This window comes from Penaeus vannamei, chromosome 27 (genome assembly GCF_042767895.1).
Source record: "Penaeus vannamei isolate JL-2024 chromosome 27, ASM4276789v1, whole genome shotgun sequence".
Taxonomy (NCBI): Eukaryota; Metazoa; Arthropoda; class Malacostraca; order Decapoda; family Penaeidae; genus Penaeus; species Penaeus vannamei.
The window spans coordinates 16351418-16363917 of NC_091575.1; the positions used below are offsets into that span (position 1 = coordinate 16351418).

At 35.9% G+C, this 12500-nt stretch overlaps 1 protein-coding gene across 38 annotated transcripts in view; it reads left to right on the top strand.

Annotated features, from left to right (window-relative positions):
- Positions 1–972: 972 nt before the first annotated feature.
- LOC113817407 (protein tramtrack, alpha isoform) overlaps positions 973–12500 on the top strand; it is a 142525-nt gene continuing 130997 nt past the window's right edge. For 16 of the 38 annotated variants that reach the window (XM_070140902.1, XM_070140901.1, XM_070140907.1 and 13 more), the window contains exons 1-5: positions 973–1203; positions 3031–3130; positions 6998–7561; positions 8191–8442; positions 8937–9047. In XM_070140902.1, the coding sequence (XP_069997003.1) occupies positions 3050–3130; positions 6998–7561; positions 8191–8442; positions 8937–9047 (1008 nt within the window). In that variant the 5' untranslated portion in view covers positions 973–1203; positions 3031–3049. Of the gene's footprint in view, positions 1280–1467; positions 1492–1527; positions 1571–3030; positions 3131–6997; positions 7562–8190; positions 8443–8936; positions 9048–12500 lie in introns of those variants that run through there. The other 22 variants (XR_011399668.1, XM_070140933.1, XM_070140922.1 and 19 more) reach the window with 5 other exon arrangements.

Genomic DNA, 12500 nt, shown 5'->3' on the forward strand with positions numbered 1-12500 from the left:
GCATATATATATATGCATATATATATATATATATATATATATATATATATATAAAGAGAGGGAAGAGGGTGGGGAGTGAGCGAGATAAATAAATTAATTGATTGACAGGTAGGCAGGGAGATCATGTTATTATGGTATTTGCTAGTCCAAATAGCCAGATTTTAAGATCGCAGAGTGAATATTGCAGCTGACAATAGTAACAAACAGTATGTGAGAAAAATCAAAGGAATAAAAATGTGAAGAAAGTTTGAAGTGATGCGGGAAGTAAGAATGGAAGGAAGGAATTTGGGGGTGGGACGATGGGAATATATATGTCCAAGTCTTAAGATCGTAATTTGGGTTTGGGTAATTAGTGAGCTTCGTCCTAACAAACGAAGGATCCTTTGACATCATCAGTAGAACCTCTACATGAACAAGGGCTCCTGACACCATTAAGGGCCGCTGTGACATCAATAAGGGCCCCTCTAACATCAACAATTGTCCCTATGACGTCATCAACGGTTCCTCTGACGTCATATGGGGGCGGGGCTTTGCAAACCTCTTGTTGAGCTGTTGCAAGACAATGGCTTGCATTAATAAACTTCCATCATTCGAATAAACTGTGCTTAAACTCGATGTGTAGATTCGTACTAGACATTCCACAAACAACTTTTAAAATTTGGCGGAGCACTAACACTTCGATGACAGTATTGATTTGATATGGTTAGCTACCATTATTATATTATTTGTAGGCATATATCAAGATGTATAATCTTGGTTTATATTTTTGATGAAGCATTTTGAAAATGTTTCATGTCCCAGAATCACTCAATTAGGTAGTTTCTTTGGTAACAACCCAAGTGGTAATCGCCAGAGTGTCAACCTGTTTAGCATCATCTTTCAGTGATTACCAAACAAGATCCTCTTTATCTGACTATCAGACTTACGAAAGGACGTATCTGAAAAAGCAGCGGTCAGAAATTGAATTAGCATCTTTACATGTACTATCCCTACAGACGCCATTACCGAACAAGCGCAGATCTCGAAATCCTTTGTCGATTAACCCTTAATTTCTCATGGAAGAAGCTGAGAACCCTTCCGGAAGATTCTTTGTCCCTTTTCACGCAGTGATATTATTATACTCCACTTCCTGTCTACCAAGAAGTAGCCACGACGCCGCAAAGTCAGAAAATATGAAGATTACTGTTTGAAGCTTGAGCGCAGGTGAGGATCGAAGGGAAGAGGGGGACGTGTGATGCCAGTGCCACTCGGGAACATTTTTACACTTTCACACTTTCAGGTACTTGATCCGTGCATGCCAATCAGTCCTAGTTTTTAACAAACGATTTAGCTTTCAGATGGACCCAATTAGCAGAAATGTTAACATCTAAGAAGGCGAAAAAAAGGTGGCGAGGCTTGGCGTGGAGGGGCCGAGCTGGGGCAAGGAGGGAAGGCCATTTTCAGTCCCCCAAGAGCCCGTCCAGCCCCGCCCTCGCCTCCTCTCGCTTTATGGTCCTGGCACCCTTGGCTGGCACCTTTTCATGATGGCAGGGTGATGGGTGGACTAGGGTTAACTTTCTTGAAGTATAGGGTGATGCCTTTTAGGTGTTATTTAGGGATTCTGATGAATTAATTTTCGTGGAAATCGTATCCTAAGACCGTTTGGATGACGCTTGGGACATTGTCGGTGGTGTACAGTTTCTAAAGATCTCATTTTCTTCTCACTTGATAATACACAGCTTTATTTGCCCTAAAGTATCATTGCATATTTACTTTTGTTTAGTCACATTATCAGCTTGTAGCATGATTTAGTAGGATCAAAATGTGGTATTTTGAAATTCCCTACACTGAAAACCTTGATTTTATCTCCTTTTCAGGTGATTCTTGACACTCCTATAGATTGGTCAACCTGCATACTTTTAATCTCTGAACTTGAAACATAGACAAATATCATCCCCTGTACAGTGACATCACATATTTAATAAGATAAGCCTCAGATATTTTATGTGGAGTTCTTTTATTTAGGGGGTATATCATTGACAATAATTTCTTACACTAGAAATACTTAATGATGATATTATATTTATTACGATTTAATCCTGTCATTGATTATTTCACTGATGAAATCTGATAATGAATTGCAGGAAATCTCCATGTAGTCATGTGTTTATATTATTTTATATTTGTTACTATACATATTTTATAGTATAGTATTTTCCACCATCTCATGAAAGCTAATATATTTTTATCTAAGACTGCTTTGTAACAAATAATAGGTGGGTTTTAGATTTGGTAAAGGAAATCTTTATTTATGTAAAAATTTGCTCTCTTTCCTTTGTTATTATTATGACAATCCATAGATTTGATGGTAACTATGAGATGGCACCAAAAAGATAGGGTGGGGTGGAGTTAGGTAGGGTTGGCTGGGGTGGGATGGGATTGGGTGGGGTTAGGAAGGTTTGGAGAGCTTGGTTTGGGATGGTTAGGGTTGAGTTAACTGTGGCTCAATGGTTAATGGGGCTGAGAACCCCTTGCTAAGAAAATATGTAAGCAAGGTTATGAGAGTACAGCTTAGGTGGAAACATGTTCTTTTGGTGTTTCATGTGAATTTTTAAGCCTTTGAAATGGCTCATTAACCCAAAAGGTGATCAAGTTTATTCAAGTCATATCAGAAACCATGAGTTAAGATATTGTTTCCATCTCAAAAAATCATAGAGATAAAAAGTTGCCTATATATTTTTGAAGTTGATTTACATTATTTGATAATTTAGCCTTATATAAATGAAAACCAATTAAAAGGCCTATGTTTTTTTCCTGATTATACAGGATCCACATTTTTATGTATTTTATTAAGATCTACTCTACATATATCTATATATATTGATGTTTGTCCTGTGTACTAATCAGGCTCAGGTGTCCAGTATGAAATTAGGAAACCTATGTGATCAGTTGTGAATAAGCTTGCATTAATTTGAATATTATTTAGAAGTATTTTCTTTTTGTAAAATGTTACACAATAACAGTTGTAATTTTTAAATTTCACTTTTGCAGATGAGAAAAAGCAATCAAGATGGGGGATGGAATGCTATCATTGTACTGGAACAACCACAAGGCCACTTTTTGCCACATTCTGGCAACTCTCAGGGAGAAGGTGAGTTTAAGGTTCAATATGTATGAAGAATGATAAATATGATTAAATGAAATGTCATGTTTGGCAGTCCATATTTTTTATTTGCAGTAAAGTAGAATAAGCAATAATTTTTATATCATATGGAAGTTGTATATGAAAAAGCTCTCATTTCTTTTTCTTTTTTTTTTTTTCAAAACCTAATATCAGAATGTACAAAAGTGAAAACTAATGGTAATGTCCAGAAACAAATACAATTAGTAGTAAATATATGAGTAGAACTGTGCCATTGTAATTTTTGTTTAAACATGGAGTAAATATTTATAATGGAGATCCAGCAGAAGTTAATAATTGGTCTTGGTGTTAGGAAGTAGTTGGAGTGCACTTACTGCTACACTTGTGTTAACCATTTGATCTGAGGATGGCAAAAGTACATGCCATAACCACATATTTTTTATTTTTTATTACCGATTGTCTTTACACAATGATGGCTCCACAAGTGCTTAATTTCCAAGAAGTGTATAAGTAGTCCTACCAATCTTACCAAGTAACCCTTTTCTGTTATTTTTGGAAGATTTTTTAAAATGATTTTATTGATGTTAGTTTTGTTAATCTTATGATGATGGGGTCCTGAATATTTTTTTGCAATGTAATACTACACAACAGTCTAGACTTTGTGGCTAAGCCATAGCTGTATATAGCTGGCCCACCCATTGTAAGTCATGACACATATATACATCTTAGGTTCTTCTGTCAGGAAGGCTATAACTGTACTCGTCAGTGAAGGGTTGATAAGATTATGATAACTCATGATATCAGTAATAATGATACAGCATTAATACTAATGGCTTTGGATTTTTTCCCTGAAAACTTTAAAGAAAGGGGAAACAAGTGATGTCTTATAAGCCTTCTTGGTGGAGCCATCTATGTGCCAACAAAATTCACTAAAGACAACTACAGTAGCCAGGTGATTACCTGGTATCGATTGGTGAACATCATGTTTTTGTGAATGGCATTAAGATCTGAAAATCATTTTCACACCCTTGTCTTTGTTTATAGACAAGCTGGATAATTTCTTTCTTTCCATAAAAACATTGAAAATCAAAGATTTAGGTCAACTTATGAAGGCTATCACAAAAGAGCTAACATGTATAAGCATAAGAGTCTACTTTAGTGTACCATGTTCAACAGAGAACAGGCTTCATTGTCATGTACTTTTAACCAGATAGTGGTTTATAGAACATAACCTTTATTTTATATCAGTAGCAGTACTATTAAATTATAGGTGAATTTGGTAGAACTGTAGCTGTCAATAACAAATGTTGTTATAGGTTGTACCATGTTGAATTGGTAAGAAAAGTTTGCAGTCACTATTTTATCTCCACCATCGGTATCACTTAATTGGAGGCCTTTCATGCTGCTGGTAACCCACTAATGTAAATGTAAATGTATGCTTTTTCTTAATGGACATTCCTAAATGTCAAACATTTAAAATGACATCTGTAGGTCCTAGAGAAGGGTTTGACTATAGTAAAGTTTTGTTTACAATTTTATCTGGTTCATTTCATGATTCTGTAGTAAGCCAGTCAGACACATTGAATTTTATGTCAGTGCATATATACGCTAGGCTACCAGTACACTTCACTTTTTCCACCATTGTTATCAGCTTGTCCTATAAATAACAGTATCAATATGTCTGTGTTTCTAATAACTTAACCAGTTACGTACCTTTTCAAAACAGTGTCACCAAGGCATGTGTGCAACTCACAGGGATGTGCTTGCAAGAGTAATTTGTTTTATATTTTATAAGTACATTTCATCATTATTTTTGTAAGTTAAAGATGAATTAGGGAACTGTATCACCACTACAAGAAATACATAATATACAAATAAAGATTTATTATATCAATTTTGAAAATTAGAGTTATTGATACATTCATGCTGATACTCACTCTGATACACAAGTACAAATACTTGTACTCTTAGAAGTTGAAAAATGTTTTTCATATTAAATTCTGCTTCTTTCAGTTTTTAACCTCGGTCTTACATGAATGGGATTGGAATTTGTGTGGAAACTTTACTCCTGTACCATTTGAAATCCACTATTTTATGATTAGGATGCTAGATTTGCTATTAGGTTATATTCAGGTTTATATTTATTGGTGCATTATTTTTATTGTAGATTAACCCTACATTGGTGGGCTGAAATCGCTCTTTAGCTCCGTTTCCAGGGAGTGAAAGCAGTGCACCGATTTTCCCTTTGGGGCGTGTAGTGTGTTCACCCAGCTAGCTCATTAGCCATTCAGCTTGCTCTAGCGGTTGATTTACAGAAAATCACTACTTCCATTATTTACGCTTCAGAAACGTGTGTTTGGAGGTTTATTGTAAACATATGAAATGTTCTAAGGATATTATATTCTTATATTCTAGTATATACTCCATTTTAAGAGTGTTTGTACCATCTCAGCTTTCAGTCAATAGTGTGCCTTCAAGAGAGAACTGAAGCACTAACACTCTGAATGATTCTCTTTATTATTATTATTATTATTATTATTATTATTATTATTAGAAATAGATAAGAAAAAATGAAACATAATTACAAACTGCTCCTCTTCTCTTCACTTATGATACTTCTTGAAACAAAGAGTAAGTATGCAGGTACACAGCTCAGGTCCTACACTTGACCCTGGTCGCTTTTCTTTTGTGTTCATTCCTCTAGCGAAGCTTACATCACCAGCAATGCCAGAACAGAGTATCCAGTGGCATGTGAATTTCCTCTTCCTCCTCCTGATGGTCCTGAGGAGGAACACACTGGAAGGACCATGGGTATCCTCCTTGCTGCACCGTTCCCTGCACCAACTCGCTCCTGAAGTCTACCTGTGTGAGCTTTCTACTGAGGGCGCAGTGGACAACTAGTGCATTAGACAACTGTCCTATCCAGCAGATAGAAGATCTTGTACCACTTGATGATCTTTCTGGCTGCTTGATATGAATGCACCAGTTGATCCAAGAGGTCAATGCCCTTCATGCTGTTTTGTGGGAAAAGATGAGTTTGGGTTTTGACCTCTCTACCCCTTGGCATTTGGGAGGCAGGGTGATGGAACTTCTGATGTGGGTTGTGGAAAGCATTGTCACTAGATGCTTATCAACCCACTGAAGGCAGAGTACTGTGGTCAGTGTATTTTGGAAGTTGATGTGTCCCTGGCTCACCTGCAGGTCCGAGGACATGCCCTTCCTATTGAGAGAGACTGTACCAACAATGCTGGTCCTCTGGGCCTGCAGGTAGTGGAAGAGAGTTGGGGAGGAATACTAAGTGTTGGTGTGCAACTTACATCCCTTTTTGAGCAGCTCTGCCTTCTCCATCAAGTTGATAATGGTTTTCATGTTAGTGGGGAATTCCCTGCAAACTTGCCTTGTGTAGATCTTGAAGGCTGCTTTATACCCTGACTCTGGACTGCCAGATGAGTAGAACTTCATGGTGATAGCTGTCACCGGCAGTGAGCCATGATGCCAACACGCATGCCTTTCATGACGGATAGGTTTCCATGATGGCTATAGCCGTACTTGGGAGTATGAGGTTAATTTTAGATTGTAATTATTATTACTACTATTATTATTGTTGTTGTTATTGTTGGTATTATTATTATTAAACTAAGTGCAGCGGTTAGCTTGTTGGTCTGGTAATTTTACGGACCTGTGTTCAATCCTGCGCGCTTCTAGTTGATGGTAACCCGGGCCAATCCTGGCACACAGGAAGATTAAGAATCAAAATAAAACAAGACAGTTTGCCTCAGTAAAGACTATCCACTGTAACAAATAGAATTAAAACTAAATCTAAATCTTTAAATCTGTTATATTTGTTATTTTTATTATTGTTATTTTTGTTTTCAGGAACGGTACACTGATGCAACGCTAGCTTGTGATGGAAAGTTTTACCCTGTACATAAATTGGTGCTATCAACATGTAGTGAATATTTTGAAAATATGTTTGAACACACACCATGTAAACACCCAATAATAGTGTTGAAAGATGTGAAGCCTGATGAACTAGAGGCACTGCTTAGTTATATGTATGCTGGTGTAGTTAGTGTTGCTCAGAATGACCTTGCAAGACTTATCAAGGCAGCTGAGATGCTGCAGATTAAAGGCTTAGCTGTACCTGATGAACCCCCACCTAGTGAAGAGACTAGAAAACAAGTACCTGCAAGGAGTACTAGAGAAGAACGAGTAAGCCCGCAGCCAAAGAGACGAAGACGGGAGGAAAATGGAACCCCATCACATGGCGGTTCACAACCTTCAAGTAGTCCACCTTCCTCACCTAGAGCTTCACCATACCTGCCTGAGAGTGAACAGCCTCGGGCACGGTCCAGAACACACAGTGATGGCCATAGGTTAGATCAGAGGACAGAGCAAAGTGATCTCACCCCACATGAGTCGCCTGCATCTGATGTCAAGGTTGGTACAGTTTGATAATTTTGGTATTTTTTTTATTTTTAATCCCTCAGTGATGGGCATGGCTATAGCTATCATGGTGTAATCATGTATTACCTGTGTGCGTGTCATGATTTGCTCTGATGAGGGAGTGGGTGGGTCAATTGCACAGAGCACAAACCCTGCCATGAAGACTTACGCTCTTGCTTAATAATTATTTCACTCAAAATTCTGGCCCATCATGATAGGGTTATATTGGACATGTCAATTGATATTTGTGACATTAATCCTTTTGCATGCAGTTATTTTCTATGTGTTTTTTTTTAACTGAGGAACAGACTTCATCTCAGCATTGCTGCCAAGCCTATATTGGACATTATAATTAATCAAATACTCAAAATCTTGAGAAATTGCTAAGCAGCAATGTACCTTGACAAAACAACTCCTTACCTTTTTACCATATAGATTATGATATGTTTTAGCAGAAAATTGTGTTTTGGGTGAATGTTATTGTGTAGCTATGTAACACATGTATATCTCCACAAGGCTAAACAAGCAGCATAGATACATGTACAATATGTGGGTGTGCGAGAGGGTTAAATATTTGATATAGGCATAGACATAATTTTACGTATTTTTTCTGAAATTTTCAGCAAATTATGGTTGATGAATCCCTAGTCAAAGAAGAAATGGTGGAAACACTAGACAGTAGTCAGTCTGAAGGAATGGACACAGGAATGCAATATGGTCATGTAGGAAGTGATACTGGAATGGATGGCAGCCAAGATGATCATTCGAGCCACATGATAGCTAATAAATATGACCAGCCAGTTCTCCCTGGACAGACACAACCTCTTGCTGATGCAGTTGCAGAAGCACTTGCTGGTCCATCAGGAATGCAAGGGGTAAGGTTCACTGGCTTTTGTCTAATATCAAAACCAATGAATATTAGATTATATCACACATTTAACATAAAGATTAATGCGTGTATTATAGCCTCTATTTTTTCACTTGTTTTTAGTTTACTTGACAATAAAGATTGTATTATAATCCTTTCTTTGGCATGTTTTACACTCATTTTAAATTGTCTACGTTATGAATTTGTGATTGCACAATTATTACCATTAAATTTACCATTTTATGTAGATATTATTTCTGTTACTTCATCTTGAAGCTTCAATTCACTTTCTGTAGATAAACTTCAAAGCTTGGAATTACAGATCTGTTTAAAGAAAGAATGATTGTTTTGTCATTTTGATTTATTTACTTGTTATGAATATGATAATTGAAAGGTATGTGGGTAAGAAGAAAATACAAAGTAGATATAGTCAGAACTGATTATTTTCTAGTCATGACCTGCTAAAACAAACATTTTTTTTTCTTGCTTTTATTTTGACAGTGGCTTGGTAGTAGTGACATGTCTGGAGGCTTCTCATCAGAAAACTATGGTGGAGAAAGTAGCCAAGATGTTCACCAAAGTCAGCAAAGTGGTCCCCATGCACAACCACGGGTGAGTGTTCGATCCAGATTTTAAGAAAAAGGAGCCAGTGACCATAAATGTTCAAAGTACAAATTTTATGAGTGATATACCAATGATTTAATGAAGGGAGATATGAACAGTTACAATTTGAAAAAAAAAAAAAAAAAAAATCCTAAGTGGAGGTTATTTGATAATTTTATTTTTGAGGATTTTGAGTAACATTGTTAATTTTTAAAAATAGTATAGATACTGGAACATGATAATGAAAAGTTTTCATTTTTATGGTATAATGCACAAGGATTTTTTAGTGTGGAAATCATGCATCACATATCAATTATTGCAGTATTTGGAAGCGCAAATCTTCTGTGTGTTGTATAATTATCTTACAATATGTTAAGATGAGATGTGCTTCTTTAGAATACATTGCTATTATCAGAGTTGTTATTTTTTATATTAATACTTTGAGTGTTTGGTAATGATTTTATTGTTCTAATGATTTAATTATTATTATTATTATTATTATTATTATTATGAGGATTATTATTATTAATCCCTTGAATCCGGTTGCTTCATGGCAGTCACATGGACCAAAATATGGGTATTAGGCTTACATCAGCTGCCACTCTGCCAGGTGTGCCAGGCAGACACTCGTGTGGTGACAAGACCTTATGCCTCCCCTTCCCAATGTTATTTTGCATAAGTGTTTTTAGCTTTTTTGCCATTTTCCAATGGCCTTATTTGTCTTTTGCTTTGCTTTATCCTGATGGTAATAGTCTTTTCTATCACCCTGGCCTTTGCTTATAATTTCAAGCTCACGTCACCCAGCCCAGGGCCATTTCTTCCCTACATGTTCACATCACCTGCTCCTCAAATTTGTTCATGATATGATGATCATGTCACCCGGATTGAAGGGGTTAATGATAATGATCATAATAGTAATGATAGTAATGATAATGAAGACAGTGATGCTAGTGACAATAATGATAATGATAATAACAATGATAATTATAATAATAATAATAATAATAATGATAATGATGATAGTAATAATAATGATGACAATAATCTCCATCATCATCTGAAGCAGAAAGAAATAGAAAGCAAAACTTGTTTCCTACACCCAATTCAGTTAATACAGTGGCTTTATTAACAAAATAGAAAACAATATGAAAAATATAATTTGAACATTGGGTGGATCTACATTATAAACCTTATAAAGAATTATTGAATTATTAGTTTGCACTTCGGGAAGTTATGAGATCTCTTTAGTAAGAGGAAGATGCAAAAGGATGGCAAGAAATATGTCCAGTATTCTGAAAATTGGGATGATGATTCTATTAAAAAATGATTGTATTAATGAAAATTTTAAATTAGATGAATTCCATTCTTTAAATCATTGGTGTTATAATTTTCATGATAGAATATTGAGTATAAAACATAATGGCTGATTAGTGTTAAATTTAGTTTTAGAATATTAACATAAATAGCCATGCTTATAGGTAAGGATAACTGATATCCAGATATCTTACAAGTAATATACCAAAAATTTGCACAAATCCTTTGTCATTGTTTGCCCTCATAACTGGTTTTCAGTTTTCATTTAGTTCCAGGAATCCATTTACTTCTTCCAGCTTTTAACCTTTGCGATTATTGTGAGAAACTGATCACCATTTCCACAGATCCAAGATTGGGATAGTTGGGAGAAAAAGAAATAATACAGGACGGGTTAGGGGGACCAGAGGAAAATAAAAGGCTATTCGGAGATTGGCTGAAGCAAAAAGAAGTAGAAAAGAGGAAAGTCAGTAAATGATGACTGGTATCAGGGCAAAGGGAAAAGGGGTAGGAATACAGAAAGTAATAGAAACAGAAAAGTATATTTAGGAAAAGTACTTGTTGGTAGAGGGTGGAAATAAAGTAGAAATAGAAAAGAAAAAGGTTGGAGGGAGGCAATGAAAATAATGGAATTTGAGAAGGGGAAATGGAAAGGGAAGGGGAAGGAAGAGGGAGATAGGGGGAGTGAGAGAGTGAGAGGGAAAGGGAGAAGAGATGTGAGAATGAATTTAGTTGCAATTTGAAGGAGCAGGATAAAACAAGGGAGAAAAATGTTAGTATCTTTTGAATACTCTTTTATATATTTAGAAGATGGATAATGTTTTATACTCTTTATTCTTTCCAGTGTGGTCTTTGGTATATATGTTCTGTTAATGTAAAGGAAATGTAATATCTCTCAGCAAAATTGTACTTGAACATTGAGAATGGCTCCTTTTTCTGTTGTTTATGATGTAGGTAGTCACTTCCTTTTGATTGTAATGATAATGTATTTTGATTTCTGGTAATTTGTAACAGTGTATATTCACTGGTCAGAATTGATGTTGATGGTCATTGAAAGCATGTTACTTGGGGCTTCTTAGAGGACAACTACAGGAAGCTGGAAATGATAGGTCCGAACACCAATTGTTATTCTGATTACAACATGAAAAAGAAAAAAAATAAAGAAGAATATTTGGCAGCGAAAAACTATGTGCCATCTGTAACTTAGGGCTAGGGCATATTACTGGATTTCTTCTTTAGGGGAGATTTAGTTGGCATTAAGAAATTCCATTTTTCTTATTTCAAGAAAAAAGTGGAATGGATTTACTAGGTAATTTTGCAAATTGTATACTCAGGAGTAAATGTTGCCAGGTTAATGTTGGGATACTACTGGACTCCCTATTTTACTAATCCTGCTATTATTGGAAGAATTTTTTTGAGTGATTAGGCATTCATAAGAATAAATAGTAGGTAGAATGTTTAGATGAAATTTTAATTTGTATTATATTGCATCTTAAAATAGATTAATAAGATATCTTCTTCAACATGGAACGAGTTTTAATGTAATTGGTAATAGCATTAACCCGTTGTGTCACGGAAATCACAGTGCCGAAATCACGGGCAATGGGTTACGTGAGTGGCCAACATCCTGGGCATGCAGCGCATTGGCCAGGCATGCACGAACACCCATAAGTGGTGACAAGACTCTGTGCCTCCCCTTTGCAAAGTTCTTTTGTGTAAACATTTTAGCGTTATTGCCATTTTCCAATGTCAATATTTGTCTTTTGATTTGCTTAATCCAGATGGAAATAGGTTATTTTCCTTGCCCAGACTCCATATCATCTCTCTTATGTAGTAAAAAAACTCAGTGCAAGGGAAAAAAATATGGAATATTTGGTTATTTGTGTCATATACCTTAGTCTTTTTTACTTTTCAATTTTACGTAATAGAACCGTTGCTGCCAGGAATATAGAGCACAGCATGGAAATGGCGTTCTTCCAGTCAATGCTTACACACCTTACATTCCACATTCGTTTATCGATGGGAATAATGCTAAAGCCTCTTTCTAAGTGTCAAATGAGTCAAACCACACACCCAAGAGGTTTGTTCACTTGTTGCAAGTATTTTCCGTCATCCTGGCCTTTACTCATGATGGCAAGTTCACATCACCCG